Source organism: Archocentrus centrarchus, chromosome 13 (assembly GCF_007364275.1).
Source record: "Archocentrus centrarchus isolate MPI-CPG fArcCen1 chromosome 13, fArcCen1, whole genome shotgun sequence".
NCBI classification, from domain to species: domain Eukaryota; kingdom Metazoa; phylum Chordata; class Actinopteri; order Cichliformes; family Cichlidae; genus Archocentrus; species Archocentrus centrarchus.
In genome coordinates this window covers 34,350,500-34,378,250 of record NC_044358.1, presented here as the reverse complement: position 1 = coordinate 34,378,250, position 27,751 = coordinate 34,350,500, and the positions used below count along the sequence as shown (strand labels likewise).

The 27,751-nt window shown below is 41.3% G+C and overlaps 1 protein-coding gene across 1 annotated transcript; it reads right to left on the bottom strand.

Annotated features, from left to right (window-relative positions):
* Window positions 1–839: 839 nt before the first annotated feature.
* On the bottom strand, window positions 840–26,993 carry brwd1 (bromodomain and WD repeat domain containing 1). The gene is made up of 44 exons (XM_030743911.1): window positions 26,718–26,993; window positions 26,537–26,595; window positions 26,382–26,411; window positions 26,107–26,166; window positions 25,357–25,507; window positions 25,084–25,182; window positions 23,993–24,153; window positions 23,556–23,777; window positions 21,897–21,997; window positions 21,020–21,090; window positions 20,615–20,715; window positions 20,423–20,463; window positions 20,198–20,299; window positions 16,821–16,974; window positions 16,528–16,662; window positions 15,708–15,836; window positions 15,421–15,569; window positions 15,103–15,179; window positions 14,709–14,921; window positions 14,409–14,592; window positions 13,427–13,517; window positions 12,970–13,092; window positions 12,797–12,867; window positions 12,329–12,554; window positions 12,028–12,144; window positions 10,416–10,523; window positions 10,107–10,231; window positions 9,703–9,785; window positions 9,347–9,458; window positions 8,957–9,018; window positions 8,680–8,835; window positions 8,444–8,564; window positions 8,160–8,285; window positions 7,985–8,051; window positions 7,030–7,080; window positions 6,708–6,833; window positions 6,449–6,601; window positions 6,158–6,321; window positions 5,893–6,065; window positions 4,462–4,566; window positions 4,198–4,365; window positions 3,798–4,115; window positions 3,544–3,684; window positions 840–3,450 (listed from the first exon to the last, which is right to left on the bottom strand). The coding sequence occupies exons 1-44, from the start codon at window positions 26,752–26,754 to the stop codon at window positions 2,024–2,026; spliced, it is 6,690 nt and encodes a 2,229-aa protein (XP_030599771.1). The 5' UTR covers window positions 26,755–26,993; the 3' UTR covers window positions 840–2,023.
* Window positions 26,994–27,751: the final 758 nt, after the last annotated feature.

Genomic DNA, 27,751 nt, shown 5'->3' with positions numbered 1-27,751 from the left:
ATACCTGGGAGTGACCATCTCACAGGACCTGTCCTGGACTCATCACATAAACATCACTGTGAAGAAGGCCAGACAGCGTCTCTACCTCCTCAGGCGGCTGAGAGACTTCAAGCTCCCACTCAAGGTGCTCAGGAACTTTTACACCTGCACCATCGAGAGCATCATGCGTGGGAGCATCACCACCTGGATGGGAAACTGCACCAAGCAGGACTTCATGGCCCTAAAAAGGGTGGTTCGTTCAGCTGAACGGACCATCAGAACCACCCTCCCCAACCTGCAGGACATTTACACCAAGCAGTGCAGGCTGAGGGCCATGAAGATCCTAAAACAGCCCAGCCACCCCGGACACTCTCTCTTCTCCCTGCTCCCATCAGGCCGGCGTTACCGCTGCCTGAGGACTAAGACTGAAAGGTTGAAGAAGAGTTTTTACCCACAAGCCATCCGTCTGCTCAACTCTGAGCCCTAACTGGACCATTATTGCACAATGTAAATATTATAATTTATAAAAGTGTGTATAGTGTATAGTATATAGAGTATAGTGTATAGTGTGAATTACTTTATTTTTATTCTTCTTATTTATATGTGTGTGTATATATATGGTTGCAGGTACAAAATACATTTCACTGTGCATTGTACTGTGTATAACTGTGCATGTGACAAATAAACACTATCTTAATCTTAATCTAAAACAGACTGCCAGTACAGTAAAAGCATACCTGGACAGAAAAACACACAATGAACATTATCAGTCATGGGCTGACCTCCCCACTGAAATAATTTAACAGGACATGCAAATTCATGAAATCAATGGATAAGATTAAATCCAAGACAGACTACACTTTGAAGTGATGCCTTTATTAATAGGAAGAATAACTCATTCATTGTACTCCATGACCACACTGCGTTAATAGTCTTCCTGTGGAATCTGTTTATTAAAGGTGTAGTACGAAAAAACATTAAGCAAAATGTCAAAGCAACTGCATTTAGAAACCTCCCCATAACAAAAACAAAAACAAACCCATGACTGGCAAAAATGTAAGTCAACTCTGAAATTTAATACTGAAAGAAGGTAACGCAGGACAACGATAAAAGGTCTTCCCAATATGAGAAATCACATTATTTTGCATTAAGTACTTTTGGTTACTTGTACTTGGCAAAAAGGTACCAATTTGTGACATATGGCAAGACAATGCAGTTAACGTGTTTAAGAAAAAAAAAAAAAAAAAAAAGAGAGAAAAGGAAAAAGGTCAAATTTAAATAAACTCTTTGCTACTGAACAATCGCCATGATGTTCAGGCAATTTCTTAATCACATATTTACACCTATTCACTAGAATACAACACAAACCAAATGGGGAGGGGAAAAAAAAGTGAAATGTACGGGAAAAAGAATTGATTTGCGTTCATTTGGCTCATATCAACTCACAATACAGTCAAGCATTAAGTATGTGGATTTACAAAGGAGTGCTGTAGTCAAAAGTCTAAACATGGATTAGTTTTGTCCCAGTAAATGTGCTTGGACATCTGCCTTAGCTCAAAAAAAAAAAAAAATAACCATCTGCATGTCTGAGACTACAGTAAACTTAGCTGACCCCTGAGTTTCTAATGCAAAACTAGTGTATGAAATACCTCATTACAGTGTATCTTAGTGCAAGCCAGCAGTATGCTTGATTAAACAGAGGTATATTAGATTTAGCACCCAAGCTGACGAGATTCCCCAGAATGGCCTCTGCCAACCTTTACTGGCAAAAATCACAACACGCAGTATGGGAGGTGATGTTTTGCTCTTTATCCTTGTGAAAACCAGCAGTTCAAATGCTTGAATTTGTATTACATCTATAAACATGTTTCGTATTTTTTTCATAGAAAATATAAATATCCCTGAATGAAACAGATTCACAGCATTTTCTCTCGAGGACTCCAGTGCTACTACCATAAGGTGGCCATCAAGTGTCTTACGCTCTCCAGTTAACGTCCGGCTTTGTCTTCCCTCTAAAGCCTGTAACCTCCAGCCGCTACGTCCTTCATTCACTGTCGTTATACTTAACCGTCCGCTTCCCACGATTTCGGGTGTTCACCCGTGTCTTCCTCCGCGGTCTGCTATATGACTCGTCGCTGTCCTCCTCCTCCACCGAGGCAGACCGTTGGCGGCGCTGCCTTAGCTGGCGGCTGGCAGTCCTTTCACCAATCCCTGACCGTCTGCGGCTTCTCCTCTTTGGACTGCTGTGGGACCCTGAGCTGGCAAAAGAGTTTTCAGAGACTGAAGACGACTGCTCGCTTTCTGAGTCTGTGCTGTGTTTGCTGCTGCTGTAGCTTTCCTTTCGTTGGCGTTTTGGCTGCCTTGCGTTTTTCTTTCCCCTCGTCAAACAGCCATGATCTTCCTCCTCCTCCTCCTCCTCCTCTTCGCTGGAATCAGAGTGGGAAGACGTGTCCTGCTCGTTGCCATTACTGCGTCTGGTGCTCCTTTTGGTGCACTTCGAGGGGCCTGACTTGCTATTTTTGTTGTTCTTAGGTACTGGCTCTTTCTCTCCATCCTCATCCCCGTCTTCAGAGTCTGAGGTGTAGATACGTTTTCTCTTGGAAGACAGACGATTTCTGGTTTCATTCGGGGAAGTTCTGTTAGGCGCTCTTGTATTATTACGGTCTTCTCTAGATTCTCTCGTCCTGTTACCATTTCTCTGTCTGCCTGGGTTTGCAGAAGCAGAGTCTTCCTCAGAGAGAGAGTTGTCACTGATGTACTTCTTTTTTGGCAGGGCTCGGAGGCCCAGCCGTCTATTTGATGGATTTTCTGAAGTATCCGACTCGTGGTCCGAGGAGCCGGTGGAGTGTTTCCTCCTTGACTTCCTCTTGGGTTTGTACTCTTGCTCCGAACTCTCTGAAGCTGAGGAGTCGCCATGAGGCCGTTTACATTTACTCCTGTTTCTTGTCAGCCTCTTCGTCCTCGTTTCAAAGTCGGACTCGTCACTGGAGCGATTGCTTTCTGCGTTCTGCTCTTCACCTTTTTTCGGTCTTTTCTTGCGTGGGCTGGATCTCTTTGGAGAATCACTGAGTTCATCTGATTCTGCACCATCCAGTTCATGAGTTGAGGCAGATTTTTGTTTGTCTTGGCTTTTTGACAGAGAAACTTTGCTTTTTTTCTTAGAGTCTTTGTGAACTGCGTCCTCCACATTCCTTCCATTTTGGTGTGGACGTTTGTCCTCTTCGTCTGAGCTTACGGGAGGTTTGTGTCGTGTGCTGATGCGGTGGCGGTCTTCCACCTCCTCTTCCTCCTCGCTTGTAATCCTACTTTTCCTCGCTAGGGTGGCTGCCGTGCTCCTTGAGGGTTTCTGAGACCGAGGTGGCTGTTCCTCCTCAGCTTCTCCAGAGCTGTCTCCAGGAGTTTCGTCCTGCTCAGAGTTGCTCTTGGGCATGTGACTTTTTGCACTGTGTCCATTCACACGGGACAACGTACCTGTCGGGACAAAACAAGAAGTCCATGCGCTTAGAGCAACTTCCATGCCAGCTTTAGCAGTCTAAAATTATAACCGATAAGAACATTTCTCACCATTTTTCTTAATCTTGGCAGCTTGTTTGGAGGTCTTTGTTTTTCCATTCTGCTTATTCTGGGAGAATGATGAGGTATCAGAATCATTGCCATTCTCCTCATCCTTAGACTCACTTCCTGATTTATTTGTATTTGGAGAAGCTAGAAGATGGGAGGGGAAAAAAAACTGAGTAACATAACTGAGTAAAAATCTCTTCTGTGTCTGTATTTTCTAATGTCAGAATTTTCAAAGACTTTCAAAGAGCATTTGATACCTCCTGTTGACAGCTCTCCATCTGAATCTGAGCTGCTCTTGAACACTGCAGTACGTTTGCTGACCCGGGCTGTTTGGCGGAGGCGGCTACTGCTCCTCCTCGGCTTCCTCTCCTCATCCTCCTGGTAGTCTTCGTCAGATGCTTCGAGGAGCTTGATCTTATTTACAGCTGCCCGAGCAGTCTTTCTCTTTAGTGACCTGCGACCTGTGACTTCCTCCCTGTCGGAGCCCTGAGATGTGGCTCTGTCAGAGTCGCGGTGGTGACGCCGCTCCCTGCGAGACGACCTGCTGCTGTGACCGTTCATCTCCGCTCTGCACTCTGAAAGCAAGCCATTCACAAACAAGGTGATTAAGCACACTGAGTGATGGGTCGGAGGCTGAAGGCAGCGAACAGCATTTACCTGCCCGTTTTCTGTCCCCAGCAGCACTGTTTCTAGTCAGCCGTGTACTCCTGCTGGGATAGCGACGATCCGAAGACTGGGAGGAGACCTCTCCATCCTCTCCCTCTTCACCCTCGCTGTCAAATTCCTCCTCCTCTTCTTCATCTTCTTCACTGTCGCTCTCAGCAACTAGCAACAATATATAAATATATCCAAGGATATTTTATTTCAATAAACTTATAAAAAGGTAACACTGTAGCATTTATGGATAACTTCATTCCTGACCTTTTTTCCTCTGCTTGGCAAGGTTGCTTCTTGTTACTCTTGCTTTTTGTCTACGCTGATGGTTCTCCTCCTCCGAGTCACTCACCTCACTCTCACTGTCAGACTCTATGAGATTAAAACAAACAAACAAAAAAAATTTCTTACATTATTATAGTAAGTAAAACCTAAACAAACCAGCACTAGAGTAAATCCAGTTTTATACTGCACCATTTCACAGTGTTTGTGTCAAGGTACATAGATTATCAACATTTGATCATCTATGTGGCCGAAACTTGAGTCACGCCAGCATGAGGGGCTGAGGAGCAGTCACAAAGCGTGGTTTCATCCTGCAGTGAACGATGTATAGACTCTGCAGTGCTGATTACAAAGCTAAAATTTTACTTGAGTTTATTCTAACATTGCTGGTGCACAGAGAAAAGTAGAAAAAGCAGCAACATTACAGTTTATTTTTGCCACAGTGCTGTTAACACTAACCCATCCTGCAGCAACAGCAGCAATGACAAAGAAGTCATTTCTTGAAGAAGTTAATATTCATTTTAATTGTAATTAAGATTTGACAAAATAAGTATTTAGACATACGTTTAGAAATACATTTTAGGGGTTTATTAGTTCTACAAATTATTATTTCATTAGACTGTAATGATAAAGCATGTTTCAGTACAACATTGAAAGTTTAGCACGCCCACCACATCCTGTGCTTAACCGGACCTGCAACCTCTCTCTCATTCACTGTCCATGCTGCCCCACCACAGGCTGTAGCCCCTCACCTCTTCAGCGCTGCTCCTCAGGCCTGAAACCCACCCGATTCGGCTGCTCTGCCCCGGATTTTACCCTTTATTTACACGGATTAGTTCTCCACACTCGCTTTACTTAGTTCAGCTACAATTCTCATGTTACTCCGCACAGCCAGCAACACTTCCCGGTTCTCCACATATTCTGTCACACATACCGTCTGCTCTTTTACACTCTACCTGCTCTGTCCTGGCTCAACATCCCAGCCATGACCTGTTCAGCCTTGCAGTATTATTCATCCAGGCAACATAGCACACCACAATTATTGTTTTCTATTAATGTCTATGGGGCCAAAAATGACATCCTCAACAGTTCTAGGTATAAATGGTCGTAGATTTTTTTTTCTTTTTATCCCACAAACACCAAAATTCCATATATGATGAATAAGTAAATCTTGGGAAAAGTCCTAAAATATGACACAATGGGGTTTTATTTTAACAGAGCTACATGATTTTTAAAAGACAAAAAAGGGATCAAAATGACAGAAACTACTTAGAAAAATAAAAACTAACTTTTTTGCCAAAACTTTGAGACTAAATATCATTATCATCATGTTTTAATTAACTCTAACATAGCTGAAAATCTATTATGGTGGTAACAAATAACTTCTAGGGTGCTTTGATATCTGAGTTTGAGTACCTGATGTTGATGAAGCACCTTTGGAGCCAGAGTCGTCCTCTGAGGAGCTGTGACCTGAGCTGCTGCTTCGACTCCTCCTGGGCCTCTCAGGAGCAGACACTTTGGCTGAGGTAGTTTTGGTCAATGACACAGACTCCACTTTTTCCTGAGTTTTGACTGCAGCCTTCTTTTGACTGGAGAAAAGAGGGACGCAACTTTTCAAATCAGACTGCAAATGTGCCACAGAAACATTTAAGCAGAGAGGAGAGGCAGAGCTCAGACAGACCTGGGTGTAGCAGTGGGCTGATCCTGCTGCTGCTGCGTCTTCTTGCGAAACCTCTGACTGCGACGGAGCCTGTTGCTGCTTTTGACAGCAGTTTTGTATTCGGATATGATTGTTCTGATTCGCTCCTCAAAGAAGGCAGAGAGCCGCAAGGTCATACTGTAAATCTGCACCAGAGCAAAGAAAGCAAAGAACATTCAGCCAACATGCGAAAAGAAAAAAAAAAAAAAAAAAAAAAAAATGAAAAATCAGAAATAATCTATAACCTCAGATGATGTGAACATCCCTCCCTACCTTGGAGCGTTTGTTGGGTGTGTATGCTTTAGCATTGGCAAATATTAACCGTGTGTCTTTGCACAGCTCTATAGGGTTTTCATAGCGGTCTTCTTCTAGGGTCCTTTTCACCGTGCCAAAGTCCATTGGTGTGTCAATGATGTCATGGTAGTCCTGGACAAGCACACAAAACATGATTTAAACTCCCAAAACACTGTAACGCACAACTGAAAACAACATCTGCTCGAAGCACAGCCCTTATTGTGCTGTGTTAACATACTGGATAGTTCTGAGGATCCACAGGTTGCCTGAATGGCTCTGAGTCCTCACACTCAAATATGTAGTTGAGCAGACTCTTGCACTGTTCCTTCCAGGCATCTCTGTCTGGGACCACTTCTACAGAGCGCTGCAAATATCAGGAAGAAACAAAAACTCACTGACACGGAGCACAAGTCAACAAATTCTCTTTTTTAAATTTTTTGCATTTTTATATCCAAAACAAAACAAAGAATGTTCCATCGTCCCTTTTTCTGGGTTTTGTGGTAATGTTAAAATGTCAAAGTTCTTTACAGGTATGAAGATCACCTGTCCTGTGTATTTACCTGACGCAGTCTGTGTCCAGCAGATGTTCCTGGCGCTTCTGTATCTTCTTCCTGTAGGCAAATCAAATGTGGATTATTTGAATGTGATCTTTAATCAGTGACAATTACATTTTTACATGACGTGTTTACAGATAACTGCACCAAAATGGAAACTCATTATATTATAACTGGGTTTATTTGAACTAATCTCTTCTCTCAGTATTTTAGTACTGTGCAGAGATTTTAGACACGTGAGCTGTTCAAGCTGTGTACACACTGAAGCGATTTGGAGATGTGGCAACCTGAGACCACAGAAAGTAAATGACTTCAAGTGATTACAGGCAAAATAACTGGTGGCGATGCAAAGTGGGTCAGACCTGTGATAAACTTTGAAATGAGCGACTGAAGAGGCTACCAATGAGAGTGTAGAATACTGATGATTGACATATAGCCTGGTAGGCTCAACCGACCAGCTGGCAGCTTCAAAGCAATGCACAACAAGCAAATCACTTCCAGTGTGTACGTGGCTTTAGATTTATTTTCAGAATCAGAGTTCAGTTTAAACAGACTGGACAGCACAGGTGTGAAAACGCCCCAAAAGAATTGGTGTTTTAATGGCAAAGCAGCAAAAATCTTGGTTGTTTTTAAAAAATTTAGTTTTTGCAAAAAAAAAAAAAAAAAAAAATTTTTTTTTTTGGCCACAGCGGCTTTATTTGTAGTAGCGAGAGACAGAAAATGGGGGAAGGATACGAGGGAAGACACGTGGGCAAGCTGACAACAGGCCGGGACTCGAACCTGCGCCATAATGCAGCATATGCATGTGGTCGCCAGCTTCACCACTAAGCCACCCTAGATTTTGCAAGTTTATATGTACTTTTGACAGCAGTAACAGAGGAAAAAAAAACCAAAAAAAAAAAAACACACACACAAACTACAACACCAATTACAAAAACCTTGTTCATTTGTTCAGACTCACCTCATCATCATCATCCATTTCTTCCACTGCGTTGTAAATCTCCATGATGTCTGTGCAGCTTGGATCACTGGGAAAGTGAGAAAATGTGTTAGCAACAAATACAATTAACAATTCTGTGCTTACAGTCCGTGCATCATCACATGATCTTCAAACAAACAGGTTCAGCAACACGTACTTGACAAATTTCTGGAGGACATTGGTGATGATTTTTGCAGAGTGGGCAATCTTGCTCCTTGGCTCATTGAAAGTGCGGGCGTTATGTGCAATATACCTGGCATCCCAAATTAATGCGGAGAGGCGTCTGGATCACCAGAGGGAAGGAAATGCAGAACATTACACACCACATGCGTTATTTGCATTTTATGAGCTGAACATATTTCAAGGATAGAACTAGGCCAAAAGTCCAGTCAGGCTTGGATCATCAGCCAGATTTGACTAGAGAAGATTGTAGAAACTCACCTGTAGAATCTGTTCATGAGCCGCAGTCTGATGGTGCCCAGATCTGTGGGATAGGCGATCACAGTGCAGTAGGTGGGATACTGGACCAAGTCCACAGGACCAGAAAACGGAGCTGCAATCTCTGTAGCATAAACATGGAAAGAACAAATTTAAGGATGCAGCAGATGTGAATGTGACTGGACACATTAAAGAGGGAATGCGTGGGTGAAAATTAACTTCCATATATGCACACACACCGACAGTGATGAGCTGATCGATGCCAGCGATGATTCGTTCACACTCATCGTCCCTGCTCCTCTCGCCCCACTCTCCTGGCAGAGGCTTGTACATCAGCTCCCTCATCTCTTCTGCCGTCACAGGGACACCACCTCCTTCTGTGTCTGGCTGCTGGGCTGCACAACAAAGAAACCATTTGAATCCACCATGAAACCTGTTAAGCTACTTTGTGAAAAAGACTCCAGTATAAGCACATTTATATTTAACGACAATAAGCTAGTAAACAGCCTTTAGTACCATCATCTTGAATAGGTTCCACATCCCAAGGACTGAGTTTCTCAGTTTCACCATTGTCCCACCTGGTAGAAACACAAAAAGGATCTTAATCAATTGAGAACAAATGGACAAAGCCTGGCTGACCGAATGGACACACTGTAGACTATAGGAAGATTTATAAATATGCAAAATGAATTATAACAGCAAAAATCCTGGGAAGCTAAGCATGTGGACCCTTAGATGTGAATTTACACCTCAACACCTCTGCTGCAGTCTCAATCAATCCCAGTAGCACCAGAAATTTCACATTACTCACTGCTGCTTGGCAACACCTACAATGTCCAGGCTTTGCTGGTAACAATCAAAGTATCTGAAGAATTACTTTGTCCCCACAATGTGTGTGTTTCCTACTTGACTTTGAAGCACTGGAAGAGACTGTCTGGGTAATCCGGCTGGTAGGGCTCCTGGCAGATGATGGTCCCAAACCACCAGGCATCGTCTATCACTGAGCGAAACCTGTCATCTGTAACAAGGAAAATACGACCAAACTCAGGTGTTTGAGGGGGGAAAAAAAAGCCTGGTATCCATCTGTGAGGGTGACTGCACTGATGAATCATTTCAAACAGCATGTATGTGAACAACACCACCTTTTTTTCCCCTCATCAAAATAGCATGCAGCGGCGGGGGTGTCAAACAAATAATTCTACCCAAACTTGTATCTATATATGCCTGCAGAACTCATTAAAACAGATCAGCAGATCACTCACTTGGTTGCCAGTTTCTTCGAAGTGCCTCATCATAACTCTGCCTCAGCACCAAGAAATCAATCACATCTGGCATGTCGTGATACCTGCAGGGGCAGAAAAAAAAATAAAAAAATCTGTCACTTTGACAAGAAGGTACAAAAATCCCTTCAAGACTTGTGAAGCTGATGCTGGAAATACAAACAAATAGTATAGTAAAAAAAAAAATCTTCCCCAAAAATTAAAAACAGGATCACCTAAACTATGTGGGAAGTATTTCTACAGTTCACACATTTTCTTAGACTCAATATTATGTCAAATTCAAAATACCAGCCTCTCGTTGGGTTGTTAATGTGATTGTGAAGAACACAGACAGTTAATGTGCTTTATCCTAGAGAGGAATGCAACAAATGGGCTGAGCTGCTTACTTGATAGAAAATGACTTGTCTGTGATTTTGCCAGTGCCGTGGTCAATAAGCGTCAGCTTCAGGCAGCAAAGTGTTGGGGGGCACACTTCATATTTGATTCCAGTGATCTTCACAAACTCTTGGTCCTAGGAAACAGCAGGACTTCCATTTAATCTGTAGTCGCATGTTATTTTTTAACAATGTAACTCTCATATGAAGAGCGTTTCTGACCTCAGTAAAAACTATGGAAAACTTTAGTAGAAATTAGCATTTTGTGTATTCCTCCACCTCATCTATTGGAAATTTTTTTTTATTATCTTTAGTTTTTACCCGGAGTTCCATTTTCTTCCACGGCTGTTTTTCTAAATTGATGGGGTACAGTTCACTGCGATTTACAGCTTCAACATAAGCCTCGTGTCCCTGCCGAAAGTAGATCACCTGATAGACACAGAAGATACAAACGGGGAGATTGAACACAATTGTTAAAAAAAAAAAAAAAAAAAAAAAAAAAAAGATTAATGCAATGCTTATAGAACACAACACTTGCCAAAAGTAGGGAAACCACATTTAGTGCATTAAAAACAAAACTTGCTGGCCAGGGTGGTGAACTATGAAGCAAGATTAATGTAACCCATTAATCTTGCTTCATAGTTCACCACCCTGGCCAGTATTAGCAAAACAGATAAACAGAAAATATAACAAGAATCAAAAATGTTTAAGGTGAGCCATGTCCACCTTAAAGTCTGTGTCATTTACCTGGATGTATGTATTCATTTGGTGGTGCAGAAAATGTATGTAAGTATACGTTTTTATACTCGATTCTAAGTAATCTAAATAAGACTAAAGCTGCTGAGTCTCTTTTACACTGCTGGAATTGTAGCTACTAGAAGACACACCTGCTCAATCAATTAAAAGTAACTTTGATCTGCTGACAAACTAAAGCGATTTCTGTGTCTGCTTCATTAGGCTGTGAGACAGAAACCTTTAATGTTTCAGACCTCTAATGTGCAGCTGTCACACAGAAATAAACAGCAGCACAGAGCACACTCAGCATAGAGCACACTCAGCTTATTTGCAACAGTGTTGCATTTTACTGTTATATTTTATGTTTGTTATACATTTTAATCACCATTTTATCATCATCACCATCAGATAACATCTCTAATCAGAGTAGGTGGAACTCACAAGCACTCATTTTGTGTGGAAGAAGAATCATGTGACATGTCAAACACCACTTTTTATGCACACAGCGTCCTTAACAAAGAAAACCAATAACCGCCATCGGGATACCGTTATAGCCGACTGGGCTTTTAGGTTTTGTGGAGCCAGCTGACACAAAGAAAGTCTGGCTGTGTTGAACTTCCTTCACACACCCCTCTGGTTTGACATGAAGAGCATTATTTCTTGATGAGACATCACAGCAAAGTTACAACTGTGACTATGAGTATAATGTTCCCAACTAAAACCACAAGAAATAAATATACTTGTATGATTAGGTCTTTGAGACATGCACTAAACCAAAGGGTGATCTTGCACTTTTTGGCTGGAAGGCCTATTTCTTCATATTGTTCAGCCAAAACCCAAGACTACATTTAACTCAGGCATGATATAGTCATGCCCAAAATAGTGTCTCTATTAACATCTGTTACTGCTGCTGAATGTATCATTGCTGTTGAATATTTCTACAATATAAGTATGTATAAGCAAGTATTGCTTCAATAATGACAATTAAAAATAAACTTAACTGTCTGTTTGTTTTGTGGCAGTAAAGACATTTAAGCTTATTCAGAGTTACAGCTTAAACAAGTTGATTCCAAACCCGTCCAAATAAATAGCACTAAACAGAAGTGTAGGCTACTGCAGTCTCACACATGTGAGAGGACAGTTTTTAAGTCATTTCTCATTCTCCCAGTGGCAGGCATTAAGCTGATGAGCCTCTTACCTCATCGCCCATTTGAGGAACAAAAGGAGACTTCCTGGGAATGACATCAGTGATCCATGGTGATGGTCTGAACTCATTGGACACTTCCCTGTTAATGGATGGTCTGGCCTTTGGACGCTTATTGGAGCACCAAGATGTAAAACGTTAAACGAGTAAACATGAACCTGTTTAAAACATTTTTTTTTTTTTTTAAATCCATCGTTTTATTTTGCAAACTGCAGAGTCTGCAGCCATGTCCAAGCAGTTATTAACCAGATTCATACAGAAAAAACAAAAAAAAATTAGGATTAAGTAACCTTACCCTGGGAGACTTGTTCTTTGCTTTCTTTGCCTTCTCTTTGCCTTTCTTTTTAGGTTTCTCCTCCTCATCACTTTGCTGCTTTTCCTCCTCTTCCTCATTCTCTTCCTCCTCCTCTTCCGAGCTGCTGAGTCTGCGCCGTACTCGTTTCCGTGATGACAGTGGTGTGGAGGGCTGCAGGTTTATACCAGCATCTGCTGTCCAGTCAGAGTACTCACTGGATGTATGGCTGTCCAATCAAGAGCAGGCATAATTATTATAACAACCGACAAAGATGAATTCAAGCAACAGAAAAGAATTGTAGATGGATCCCCTCCTAAGACAACATAAATTCTTTTCAGCACAAACGATGCTACTGTCTAGATTTTTTTTTTTTTGGGATTCAGAAAATGTTTGGTTGCCAGGGTGACCCCGGTTCTCTGAAAACAGTGATAGGTAAAATGACGCTCTTTGACCCTCATCTATAGTCACCTTGAGCTGTCACTGTTCCACTCTTCCTCATCATTGGAGGAATCCAGCTCACTACCATCCAACTCATTGTCCTGGAGCGATTAAAACAAAGCAAAAAGATCAGAATTTTTGTTTCCCCCCAAAGGAGCTCATTTGTGTGTAAACAACGCTTTTAAACAAGTCGAGTGTGTCACCTCAGAGTGCATGTCCGAGCTTGCTGTCTCCTCTCCTTCTTCACATGAGTCATCGATGTATTCAAGCGCATCGCTGCGGCCGTGTGCTCGCTTTGCAGTGGAAGGCTCGTCGTCTGAATCATCCTAGTGGACAGATGGGAATGATTCAGGACCAGTGCAAATAAAACTAAAACTAAACTAAAATAACTGCAAAAAAATGTTTTTATTCATTTGGTTAATTGTTTCAAAGGACACTCAATAAATAGTGTGCCTTTTGTACTTCAATCCTTATGCAATTCAACTTTTCTCTCTCTTTTTTTTTTTTTTTAAACAATGATGAATTCTATTCATTGGAGACCGATTAAGGTTAGAAAAAGCTGTGAAATGACAGCTCACATCAAGCCATGTTTTTTTTCCCCTTTTCTTTCCAGATTGCTATTTAAGCACATCTTCACTGGCTGAGAAATAGGAAACCTACTCGACAGCTGCTGTACATAATGCGTCTCTTCTTTGCATTGTACAGAACCACCTCCTCGTCTCCTCTAGCTACTCGAATGTCCTCCTGGTCCCTGAAAAAAAAAAATATAATAATTCACGTCATGTTTCAGCACCCAGAGAAATGCCAGAAAACCTCACTGATGAGTACGTTTAGTCATGAGAGACTTTCTGCTGATGTCATTGCCTACTACTTTCCTGCCTACAATCCAAGTACTGGCACTTTGTTAGCAAAGGAAAAAAAAAATGTATTTCATTCCAAAGGACTGAGTAAACCTGAGCTTTTTTTTTTCTTCTCCTGTCTTTCTATCAACTGCATGGATTAACCAAAAATTTGACATCAATTAATTACATACTGGAATCTACTGAATAAATCCGCATTAGCAAAAACATTATTAACATCTGTACCTAACATGATGTCAAAGAGATATGACCCGCTCAGGATGTCTGAAGGTGCCCTGTGGTGTCTTGTAACAAGACCATGGCACCAAATCTTTTAAATCCAGTAAGCTGCAAGCTGGAGCCAAATCAATACTCCCCCACTGCCCTGCCCCTGATTTATGGTTTGCTTTGTCTCCAGACCACAGTTGGCTTGCACTAAATACTGCTGGGACTGAGAACCCTACAAGCCTTGGAGTTTCTGAGATGCTCTCACCCTGTCATCTGGCCTTAAAGGTTTGCCTGTTGTCAATGTATCCAAAGTCTTTAACCTGCCCATCTGACCACCAGCCAATATACTGACTACAAGAACTGACTCTTCATTCTACATCAGAATGTCCCAGAATTTGAGGTGCCATTGCTATTAGATAATCAGTGATATTTGCTTTGTTCCTAAAATTGGTTTCCATTTAGTGATATTTTGAAATGACTATAAAAATTTTATTCCCATAAACAATGACATCAGCAAGATCTAATAAAGAGCACCACACACACTCCCACACATCCTGGCACCAGTAACATCGTACCTATAGCTGCTGGGTGGAAGTTCAGGTACCACCACCCTGCGTCTCCATGCCTGTAGGTCTCTCTCAGTGGCCATTTGGCTGCGAGGAGCATTCTGGTGCATTTGCCGTACACCCTCCACTTGCCCACTGCGGCGAAGACCGACATTAGGAGGTGACTGCACATCTGCTCGGTCGTTCACAGACACTGCAGTGAAGGAGAAGTAAAATATATTTACTGTCAGTAAATGCTTTTTAAGATATTTTTGGAAACTCCAATGTCTACTACATCAATTGAGTGGAGCAGTGGTAACATACTGTTACCTCTACGTGGTGTGCTTGGTGCTGGAGCCAACACTGGGCCTGGGGCCCCTGCTGACCCTTCTGGTACTGCTCCTGTCCCAGGCTGGTTCTGTCGGTCTTGTTGCGCTTGAAGCTGTCGGATGGCCTCGTCCAGAAGGCTGCTGCGTCTTACCGCAACCTCTTCAGGTTCTGCAGTCTGCTGGCTGATAACCTGCTCCACCACCTCACCATCACCTGAAGATGTGATAGGTGTAGGACAACCATAACAGTCAAACACTATTAAGCTTGGCATTTTTAGCAGGAAAAATTGTTCAGATGGTCTTAAATCGAGATGATAAAGCAACAAAAATGTAACTATTATGTATACATTTAACAGCATGTAGTGGGGCTAACTGTAGTCAAATTATGCTCTTACTGGTGGCTACATATCCCAGCTGAGGTACCAGGTGCTCAGCAGCAATGTTCTCCCGCCCTGGGACAAGACGCTGGTACCTAGAAAGCAAGGGGAAGGTAGAATTAAAAAAATAGTCCAGGTAAAAGCAATGCTGACATTGCTATGAATTGCATAAAAATGACCCAGGGACACTAAGACAGATCAACTAACCTTTTACCGTTTTAAACTTTGTCATGTTGCTCTTCAGAACCTTCTATTTAACATCCAAACCTCTGAAACCTTGGCTAATAACTGAAGTCTGTACTGCTTGCCATATAACTAAAAGAAGGTGATATTTACCGTGGGGGATGAGGGTTTCCATCCACATCCACCAAAAATGGTGGAGGCATGAGATGAGGTGCCTGCTGTGTCTGTTCATCCAGCACAAAGCCATTGGCATCCCGGATCAGTGGCCTGTAGTCTGTGTGGAAGAACACCTGGTCTGGAAGCTGTGAGGAAACCAGGAGAAGCAAGAATTAAGGAAATGGCTTCACTTTGCTTCAGACACACAGTGAGCTCACAAAGTGTTAAATTTCAAGTTTTTGTTTTTTTTTCCCCAATCTTCAAAATGCAACTGTTGTTCTTGCCTTTTCATAGGGCTTGGAACTGCCGAAGCCAAAGATGAGCAGATGGCCATGGGAGTCCGTGCAGGCGAAACGCTGACCATCAGGAGTGAATTTGCAGTCAAAAACAGCTCCGTGACCCTGGCCTTCAATCTGGATAAAAAAACCATGGGGGGTGAGTAGAAGAAACTCATCACAAAAGGAGAATTTTTAATCACAGCACAATTCCTTGCTGCTGCTGGCCCTCAAAGTATAATGTTAAGAAAGAAAGAGTAAACATATTCTCTTTCCTTCTCTTACCTACTCTGCACATAAAATACAAAAGAAAATGGGCTGTAAAGACAAAAGTGTATCTAAAAGACAAGAAACACTCAAGTAGATCCAGAATAATCAGTGGCAATTATACTGTTAAAGGAAAAAAAAAAAAACACCTGAAAGCACAATGTCTGTTAACACTATTTTTAATCATAATCATCATCTCCCTAAATTAGTGTTCACCATAATGCACGACTGCTTTAATAAAAAAATAAATAACATAACCATATCTGCCTACTAATTATAGTTGTTCTAGAGCACTCATTGCAGTATGTAACGGCTCTCTTGCTGTTACAGGTTGTAAAGGGGGAAATAAACTCTGACCCTCTTGCCACCCATTGTGTGCGCAGAGATGCACATTGGGTCAAAACAACTCCACTGTTCCTTCAGTGCCTCACAATTAGTGTTATAGCAGGTGGATAGCACTACACATTAAAATCGCTCCATCATGTGTTGGTCAACTCTGCCGGGGTTAACAGCTTTTCTGGTTCTATGAAAGCCAGCTTCTGGCAGTGCTGTGTCAGTGTACCATATTGAAGTAATGCTGTGTGTTTGTGCCTCGCAGCAGGTCCCATATGAACACGTTCCCATCGTGGCCGGCAGACAGGATGATCCTGGGGTCAAAAGGGTGAGGTTCAAGGACAAACACCTCAGCCTCATGGCCCTGGAGAAAAAAATGGAAGAGAAATAAGAGAGAGAGAGAGAGAGAAAAAAAAAAGTGCTCAAGTCTCAAGATAATCTCTGGTTTAAAACTGAGAATCTGTGGAGGTTACATCATAACCAGTATAATGAGCTCTGTAGCAGAACACTGAGCACAATTACTTTAAGGATATGTAGCAGCTGTCCTGTGTAGGAGTTCCACACTTTGAGGAGATGGTTGTTAACAGCCGTGATGACTGTACTGTCATGGCGATCCCACGCTACCATGGTGACTTTGGGTTTGAAGTAGCTTTCCTCTTCAATCATTGGCTCAGCACTGAGAGAAAAGAAAAAATATCCAATTACAAATTATTCACAAAACTACAAAGCAGATGAAAACTCATCTATAAAGTCCCTTTTATACTGGATTCAAATCCATCTCATGATAGAGATCCACTTTTGAATTCTAACACAAAGCACCAAATTATATTTTGTAGCCATGCTGTCATTGAAGTCTAATGAAAGGCAGGCTTTGGCACATGAGAGGTTCCTTTAAAGGGGACATATCGTGCAAAATCCACTTTTTTTTAGCTCTTAAATACATTTTGTGTACTTTGAGTGTCTAGGAGTGCAGAAAATTTAAATCTACTCTCTCCCGGTGCTGCATAGATACCTTTCTATTCTTTTTGGGTCATATTTTTCATTCTGTTCAGTTTTCTCTCTTCCCTATTACGTTTTGCTTGTATATTATGTCACAGTATTTGCTGTGGAACTGCTGAACAATGTCACGGACCTCTGGCCAACCAGTTTCGTGAATCTGCCTTTTTTTTTTTTCCCTCGCAGCGATTTTGTAGTCCAAGTTCAGTTATGCCAAAGTTGTAAGTAGACAAGTCAAAATGTTTGGTTGTTGGGTGTATTTTTGTGGGTGTTAAATAGTAGTTTCAAATGTATGGACACTATAGTTAAACTACGCTCCATATTGTAGGTAGTTGGTATGGATGGAGAGGGTGTAAATACAGTACTAACACACCATTGGGATGCATTCAGTTGAAGGCATGGTTCTGCAGGTTCGTCGTCTTCATTCTCCTGCTCTGGGTCAGACTCTGGTTCGAACATGTAAGGCTGGATGGACAAGTCTTCCATTGTTGACATCTTTAATAAACTTATAAGAATAAAAAGTTTCACTTTATCCCGAATGGGATAGAGTGGAACGCTCTGCGACTTGAAGGGGGGCGCGGCGTGAAATGTCTCATTCACATTTAAAAAGACTGCACCAAAACGAGTTGCTCTAAGACACGGGGGTAAACGAGGGGTCTACGAGGGGTCTGTGGAGCTACAATAACGAGGAATTCAGACCAAAGCATTGCAGTTCTACTTTATGTAGGCCACAAGTGAATGATTTACATATGAAGAGGAAGGATTTAAAAGCATGATATGTCCACTTTAAGAGGTTTATAGTCATTTCCAAGACAGAAAGGCAGAATGATAACACAAATTTGAAAGACATTTGAAGAAAAAACAAAGACAAAACAAAAAAAAAAAAAAAAACAAAAAAAAAAAAAAAAAAAAAAAAAAAATCTTGAGATGAATGTAAAGTAAGCTACTTTTAGCTGCTCCCTTATTCACAAAGGGTCGCCACAATGGGTAGTGTTTCCCATTTGATTTGGCAGATTTTTACGCCGGATGCCCTTCCTGATGCAACCTCCAATGGATTTGTGTCTCCTCTTGGAATTGAGCAGGGGAGCTTTCACTTGTTAGGCAAATGTGTTTGACATAAATGCACCTACCTGGAAATCACTTGATACCTCCCCTAATTTAAATAAAAATAGTACAAACAAATTATGAAACTGACAACTACTGTTGCTGACACAGGCAACAAAAGCCTTGTACTTAAAAAAGTTCAAAAAAGCATTACCGGTACACTTTTTTTTTTTTTTTTTAAGTGTTAGCTTTGCAGAATTAAGTTGTGTCAGGGCTCACCACTATGTGGGCAAATAGTTTGACGATTTAAAAATAATGTTTCTCATCCTCAAACAGCAGGACATTAGGGGATTTATTCAGCTATCATTCGAAGAGTCAGAGAATCCAGAGATTCTCTCTACATAGAGGACAAGGAACACTTCTGAGAACTATCATCAGCACACACAGTTCGTTGCTGCATCTGCAAGCTCAAGTTAAAAACGAACACTAAAAGCAGAGCTCTAACTCCAGCATTCACGGAGCATGGGTAACTTGCACATCTTTGACAGCACCATCAATATATACAGCTTACACAGCTACAAGCTGTAATTTTCAAAATTAATGGATTCTGTTTTTATTTACATTTCACACAGCATCCCAACGATAGTCCTACTTTAAATGTATGGTCATTTTTATATGTGTAAATTCAGTACAAATTGAACAGTTAAATAAGGACTGAATGTTTGGAAGCTGTCCCTGTGACACAGAACAAACTGAGAACACCATCCATATCTAGATGACCCAGCCTCTTTAAGGAAAGTCCTGGCTTCTTTTAGTAAGACAATACCAAACCGCATTCTGCACATATAAGAACATGGCTCTGTAGTAGGAGTGCTAAAAAGTACAACTGCTTTTGAAATGCAAAAAAAAAGCAAGAATGGGAGTATTGTTATTGTAAAGCTGTTGTGTTGCTGTAAAGCTTTATTTTGGGGCAAACAGAGCAAACCTTTTACGGAGTGCTTCATTACATTCGCTGGTGACTATGCATGCAGTTTCCATGGTCCCGTGACTACTGAAATTAATTTACATAATGCCCCAAAATAACTCCCCATATAGGTGTCTGGACGTAGTCCAAAGTGGCTGCTGAGTGGCAAGACTTTATCTTAGGCAAACTTGGATTTTACACAGCCAACTTCCAAGAGCTGCACTTTAGTTGTACTGCACTGGCACAGTCATTTTTATATACAAATGTACAGCGAAATACGGCCTGAATGTTTGAAAGCGTGCCCAGTTTGATACTGAACAAAAATGCTCTGCTGGAAAGCGCAGACCATCAAACGTGTCTCAGTCTGAGAACGTTAACTAGAAGATTAAAACAAATACATTAGAAATGCCTTTCCTTTCCCTTTTGTTACTCTCCAAGAAAGAACAAGCATATAGCAAGGAAGCGGAGCTATACACATCAAGACAAAACTAATCCTACATCTGAACTAGATAAAACGTATTCATAAAACAACCCTGTAATTCCCCAAAATACATTAATCAGTATTACACTTCAGCAAGCAAATTCTTTCAGAGGTGCGTGTAATTATATAGAAAAAAACCTTTGTTAGCGACTTGCTTTACAGATGACCAAACCAATACAAGCCGACAACTGAACAAATAAGCATTTGGGCAAACTGTTTCCTCAGCTGTCATCAGCACCTGGTTTACTTGGACATGTTCCGACAGCTCCTTGAAGTGGCTTAGGCAGCAAATGGTTGCTTTCTATTCAGCAAATCGGGCATTTTCTATTCCAAATGGGAATTTTGCTTATTCTGAGTACATCCTCATCTCATTACGCTATTAGAGACCCCAAAATCAAAAAGGCAAAGACTCACCCTGGAAGAGTGGCGGACATGTTAAGCAGGATGCACCTCCACTGCTGCCGCTGATGGAGCTTCCAGATCCGTGCTGTTCCATCTCGACTTCCGCTCACAAACCTGGCATGGGACAGCAACAAAAACCATGCACATCACTTTGTACACTGCTCCACGCAGTTAAATCTCTACTCTGAATATCACAATGCTCAAAATAACATTTAATAATAATAGTTTTTATAATACCTTTCACCCGAGTGGCAAAATTGGATGCTATCAACTTTGTCCTAGAAAGCAGACACATGGACAATGATCATAAGGATCATAAGGGAAAAGCAACAGACTTTTCACATGTCAAATCTAATTATGCAGCTCAGAGTTATTCCTGTATAATCTTTGTATGTGACATCAAAATTTTGCTCTTGAGGTGGTCCTTACCGTGTGCTCATGGAGCTCCGATATCTTTTCTGGACTCCCACTTCCCAAATAATATATTCGGATGACATCATCAGTACTTCCTGTTGCTAGAAACATCCCACCTGGAGAAAAGTTGATAACATATCATTGCATGTTACACTTTGATAATTCTGAGAATGATTTAGTTAGACGCATGAAGTAGCACGGCATACATACAGGTTGGTTAAACATTAGCAGCTATTTATTTATTTGCTTTTACACTTTATTGACAGGATGGCGGAGGAGACAAGACAGCAGGGAGAGAGGGTCCCGACTCAAATTCGGGGGCCCCGCAATAGCCTTTCGCCATATGGATTGTCTGCTTAACTAAGTGAGACATAACAGCATTTTTACATACACACAACACAGCCTAAAATGTCTAATTACCTGGACTGAATGATGAGCACACAGTCTGAACTCCTGGCCTTGGCCGCTCTGTAAATTTGTGCGGCCGATCGCTTGAAGGAAGGAGAGAAAACATAACTGATTTTATCCAAAACAGAACACGCGACTAAATCAGAAGCAGATCAGTCATCACTGAAAAACGTACTGATATTTGGGCAAAGAGTAGCGTAATGTACCGTGATACCTGTTTTAATCTTTATATTTAGTGCCCACCTGTTGCCCTGTCCTTGAACAAAAACTGTCAGTTAACCCTGCATCCAAACTAACCAGCATTTCAACTTCAGGATGACAAATGAGATTACAGCCAGGTCGGATCTCAGGCTGCCATTTTTTTGCTCAGATAAGAGACATCCACATACATGCATATCAGTTATGCAGGTGTGCAAAGTTTAGAATACAACTATATGCTTTCCAGTTTAGCTTCCTTAGGACAAGGCAAGCACCAGTTTAAAAGGTGACATAAAAGCAATATACCAGCAGCCAGCACTGGGAGTTAAAAACCTTTTAAACCCAGTTTGACTTGTTTTCCAGTTACGCCTTAGGCCTACTGCTAATTTCCATCAGAAGGATACTTTCTAATGGAATTTGTTCCCACTCCTATTTACAAGGCATCCTGCAGCTTAACGTTGTTTGTGCCCCAGTGGAACCAACACACACGCACAGAAGCCAAACTGTCTTTTGTACATTTCTCTCCAACATTTAATACAGTGGTCTTAGTTTTCTGCTCCAGCTAAGAAACGCAGTGATCAATGGCATTTCATGCAACTATTAAAGCTCATCTGGGATTAGTGATATGACAGAATACTTCTCAAAAACATTATTTAAAACAGATACTTGTCATTTGACAGGCAGCGCTCACCTAAAGTTTATGTTGTTGACATCCCACTGCCAGAAGCAGACAGTAGCATCAGTTCCAGTGGACAGCATGTAACGCTTGGAGCCCTTGGCAAATGGTGAAAACTGAAACCACAAGACAATCAAACATCAGCCCCCCCCCACTCCAGTCAGTCCATGTAGACCGAAATCTGCATTTTGCATAGGAATTTGAACATTAACCTTTTCTCCCCTGTACTGGCCAAGCCAAAATCTTGATCTTGAGCCAACAATTAAAAAGGACAAGGTTAAATTTTATTTTCTGTTTTGCACCAACAAGGCTTCAGTGTTTCGTGTGAACGACTGACAATAGCAATGATTTCCAGACTGACCGGGCCACAAATGCTTTTACTGGCTTACGGGACATTGGTTCATCTTTAGTGAAATGAAAAATAAGCGATGGAGCACAGACAACCACTGTAACAGCAAACATGCTCCCATCAGCCCAAGCTCACGCAGTAATGTTTCTACACATAGCTGTGGGATAAGGAGTAGTTGTTGCTCTGATAAAGAGAAGATGCAATGAACCCCGAGGGAACAAATCTTTCACATAAAAATAAGATCTTGTGAGATGTGCCATTTCATTTCAGGCAATCGGGGAGCCTTCTGTGCCATTAAAAACAATTGCACAGTAGATAAATTTAACTCAAAAAACAAATGCTTTTTTTTTTTTTTTTTTTTTAAGGTTGAAAGCAGACAGCAAGGGAAAATGTACCAATGTCATGATGCTCTTAACTATTTTTTCTTCCCATTTAAGGAGATTTTCTTCACACTCACTGAAACACATTTATTGTCTTTCTTCAACTTGTATTTTGCTGACACTGAAAATAACAAAGAAAAAGCAGCTTCCAAAAATAAGGAAATAAATACTGTCTGTTAAGGGGGAGCACAGTAAGGTAATTCAGAGGCTATGGACAAGAAAGGAAGGAGTAGACCAGCAGGTGTAACCTCTCTGTGGAATTAGAGCCACATGGATGGAAATGAATCTTCCAGCACAAATGTCTACAACTGTGTGATTTCTGAGTGTCTAATGCTACACAACATTCACAGATAAGGAAAAAAAATTAATGAAATAAATGAAATACATTTGTCATTTAGTTTGGAATACTATGCACATGCTCATATTTTATTTAAATGAACCCTTAATTAAAGCCAGCAGTGCAATTTCCACTTTAGAATTGCTCTAGGTTTTGTCGCCAATCTTAGTTATTGACACCACTGAGGCCACAGCCATCCTGTTTGAATAAACTTTACTGAACTGTCACTGGACAAAACTGAAATGAGTTTTGTGTTAGGTTCTGGCCATGAAAGAAGGCCGTTTAAATTATTAACTGCTGTGAAAAATTGATAAAAGAAAAACAAACACTGTCTAGCTTTCAGGGATAAACCTACTAGCAATGAATGCTGATACACAAAATCTGATGCACTGCAAGAGCGATCCAGGTGCAGCTCACGCTCTACAGTTTCTGTTCCAGGAGGCGACTACGCAGTCATGAATTTATTATTCTGACAGCAATCGTTTAGGTCACAGGGTGTAACAAGAAAATATCACACCAAACTGAAAGGTACTGCCCCACGTTACTCCCAGTGGGAAAATTTTTGTTATTTTTAAAATAACAGTATAATATAAAATAAACTCCTTTACCTGAAGGGAGGTAATGGATCCACTGTGCCCCTGCAGCACAGCTACAGGGGCGCAGGTACGAAGGCACCATACACGGATGGTTTTGTCACAGCTTCCTGCAGCAATTAGTGTATTCTCATAGTTGACTGCCAAGTCTGTGATCTCTGCAGAGTGTCCTCGCAGCGTTGAATGAAGCCTTCCATCAAACGAAGACCAAATCTTCACTAAACAGTCATCTGAGCCCTGAAAAACAAAAACGGGCACTTTAGTATACATGTATGAGAAGAGGAAATTCAGGTACAGAGTTAAAATGGGCACAAGCAACCTGGAGTGGGTCATAACATGAACAATATATGTACAGTGGGTGCAATCTGAGTGACCATTCATATAGAAAAATCACTGAGTACTGTGCATAAAATAGGGGTTTATTTTTGAGAAGGTGACAAGCTCCAGCTTACTGTGAAGATCCTGAGACCAGTGCGATCAAATGCAATACAGTACACTGCAGACAGATGCCCCAGGATCCGCCTATGTAGACGCATGTGCTCATAGTTGCTAATAGGACAGACGGAGCTGAAGCGCTGCACTCCAGTCAGCTCTCTCCCCCGATGCACCTTCACTGTTGACAGCATGCAATCAGAAAAAAAGAAATAAATAAAAAATAGTCACCTGAGTTGCAAAAAACTAGAGTGCGTGTGCGACACAATTACTCTAATGTGGGCAGAAGCAGAGGGGGATAAAAATCAAATAAAGAAAGATATAACATGTTATTCTTGCACTGAAGTATGTAAATGCATTTTCTTCTAACAAACCTTAAGCCTTTAAACACAGCATCAAATAAAAGTCAGGTTTCAGTTTCTCTCACCAACTTTCACCTTTCCTTTAATATTAATCATCACAGTTTCATTGGTTTTTATTTACGCAAGCACAGCTTGAAATGAAACTCAAGTCCCCAATCCAAAACTGATCTGTAAACAAGAACAAAATCACTTCCTTTCTTAAATCTGCTGCATCTGGTTTTCATATGTTGCTGAGGGATACAACCAAATACGACCGAAACAAGAACTTATCCACAATGTGTTTTTTTTGTTTGTTTGTTTTTAATTTCAGGTCTGGTTTAAGATTTTTAGTTTACAATTTGCACATTTACAAAAAAAAAAAAAAAAAGTAGCTTGCTAAAGGGTTAATTCACCAGCATTTTCTACTTGTGTGCTACTTGCCCTGAGGAAGGAACAGGCCTTGCAAGAATATTTATAACAGCGTGAAGGAGATAGATGGCCCAACTTTAGCATCAAACAGGAATAATCAGAAATCCCACAGAATCATGCGAGCAAAACAATAATTCCACTCAAGCTTTTAGAAATGATGAGACTTGTGATGAATAGCTTGCTACGTCTAAGCAAATAATCTGGCAGTAAGTCAACCAAAAGAAAAATAAATGCTGAATTACACTTGATAATGTGCACATGACCCAGTTATTAATGCGTTCATATTATTCGATCCATTTCATTTCACACCAGTTACGTGTATACTGAGAGGTCAGGCCTACCAAGGTGTGGAGGTTTCTTGCAGTTCAAAGGCCTCTCTGGTGGTCTGCCCCGGTGAAGGGCTGCATATGATGAAGCTTTAAACCTCACACTGTCACAGTCTGAAAATCAAAACCAAAAGTTCACAGAATGATTCAGCTGATTGGCTGTGGCAAAGACAGTGCCAGTTCTGGTGACTACGCAGTCCAATATACCATCCAAACTTTTGTATAACGCGATCTCAGTGTGTATCTGTGTAATGCCCACCCCATACAATGTTCTTGGAAACTGCTTACCTTTCGCAGTCCTAAGCATGGACTGCTTTCCAGACCCCAGGAGGGAGTGAACACCTGGGACACATGATGGCACCTCTCTGTCAAGAAGTGGTCCAATCTGCTTACATATCTGTAGCAAGTGGTCTGGTGCAATGTGTCTGTTGGCTGCAACCTGCCAGGGCAAACAAAATCAGAGTGCTGACATGGCAGAGATTACAGACCACTGTTGTAAAGGCAGACCATTTAAAATAACTAGACAAAAATTCCGATAACCAATAAATAAACTAAATAGTAAATGTACGTTAAGGCTAAATGGACAAACAGAAAGGCAGGGTTCTGAACGCCTATTCTCAGAGGCGTGGCTTCTTTTTATTGACCAATCACATTGCAGGTCGCAAGCGAACTAACGCAGAGACAGCGCATCTCAGCTTCTGATTGGCCAGTACAGCCGTCTCAACACATAGAGAAGCCAAACTACCCACCCTATCTGCGGTACAACAGTCGGGGCTAAATAATATTAAACTCACTATCCAAATACCGTTTTCCTTTTTTCTTAGCACCACACAATAGTTCACACTGAAAAATATAGTCACTGAGAGCGAATTTTGACCTTGTCGATCACCACAAGTCGAGGATTTCCGGCAGTAAGCCAGCAGGAAAAAAAAGAACAAAGACCGTAAACAAGCACGGAGCGTGGCCACACGGTCCCCCGTCACAAGACAATAACAACCGCCGATAGCGTATAACAACAGACACCAAGTTAACGCTTACCACATCTTCATATGTTCTCGGGTGCTCGTTTCCAAGCCAGTCCAACCTCCCGGGTAAGAGCTGTCGAAAATAGAGTAAAAAGCGCAGTCAGCACACAAAACCAGCAGTTTCACATGTAGCTAGCAAAAAAAAAAAACGGGTGATGTCAAAGGAGTGAGACGTAACGGGGCATTAAAAAGTCGACCGAGTGAAGCAAGTTTATGCCCGGACACAGTAAACACCGACGGAGAGCAGCTAGTTAGCAGTTAACAGGCAAAGACAGCTGGGATACACACCTGATATTCCTCTAGTTCGCTCGCAAGGACCTGCAGAAGATGGAAAAACAAACGATTCAGATCAGAATGCCTCCATCAACTCAACTCATTATCAGCTGGCTAGTCAACTATTCTGAAATACAACACAGAGCGAGAGTCAAAGCACGCCAGCTCACCTCAGCCGCTCTCCGACATGGACCCGTTGTGAGAAAACGAGATATCAAGTAATAGAGCTCTGAAATGAAGAGGGAGTACATTTAACAACCAGAAAAGCAACTGGGATATCAATTATAACACGAGCGACACCGTTGTTAATATTAAGCTTTACAACTGGGGGTTTTTACTTCTACGGCTTACCCGACTCAAGGAGCGAAATGTTCCGATTTTTGGCCATTGAAACGGCCGTGATTTGGAGAGTTGAAACAAATTTTCCGCTAACTTTATGGCTACAGAGAATATGATATATTTATTTAATTTCAGTTACACAGCTCTGGCCCCCTCCACGGTTGCTCCCGCTTTCTATTCAGCCTGTTTGCAGTCGCCATTGGAAGGATGAGGCCTCAGCGATACGGCTTACTTCCGCCACAGCGGAGTAACACAGGAAAAAGGGGGTGGGGAGGAGCGCCCGCTCAACAAAAGACCGAAGTATACGTTCGCGTGTTGGTTAGTTACATGGCAGGATCGGAGTGCAGCGTCAGGTATTGATACGACTTCCCCACCACGTGCCAATTGCAAGTAATTTAAAAAAAAAATAAAAATACACACGATGCAGTAATCAAGCGCGCGCCCCCTTTTTACTGACCAAGGTCGTGAGTCCTGCACATGACGTCATAGATAATGGTTGCCAATTTGCCTTATCAACCCCCTGATAAATACATTTTATCAGCTTTCTAAAATCATTAGGGATGAGACCTAATAATATAGCCATCCTTGCCGTTAGCACTATATATATATATATATATATATATATATATATATATATATATATATATATATATATATATATATATATATATATCGTAATTTATTTCTAAACAGTAGGGTGGTTTTACTGCCAAGTTGTTTGAAAATAGATTTTTTATTCTTATGCATAATAAAAGGATATTTGATTGCACATTTCTTTAGTAAGCTACATCACTAACACGGGCTGGTTAATTATGTAATCTTTGGACTAGTCTTGTAGAGAAGCCCTATTAAAATCTGCTTATGATTAGCATTTAGGTTTATACAGACCACATGATTTTATCTATATAAACACCATAATAGTATTCTAGTGGAAGTGTATTGGTTGCTCTATATGCAAAATACATTGTTCCTCCCTCTGGGGCCTATGTACAAGTTATTTTGGCCATAGGATCAGGATAAAATAAACAAGACAAAAATGTATTACG

Coding starts and splice junctions, on each gene's coding strand:
- brwd1 (XM_030743911.1), bottom strand. CDS start 26,754: ATGGCCAAAAATCGGAACATTTCGCTCCTTGAGTCGG. Junction 10,232..10,415: donor GGAAGAAAATGGAACTCCGG/GTAAAAACTAAA, acceptor GCTGTTTCCTAG/GACCAAGAGTTTGTGAAGAT. Junction 8,286..8,443: donor CTCATGAACAGATTCTACAG/GTGAGTTTCTAC, acceptor CTGGTGATCCAG/ACGCCTCTCCGCATTAATTT.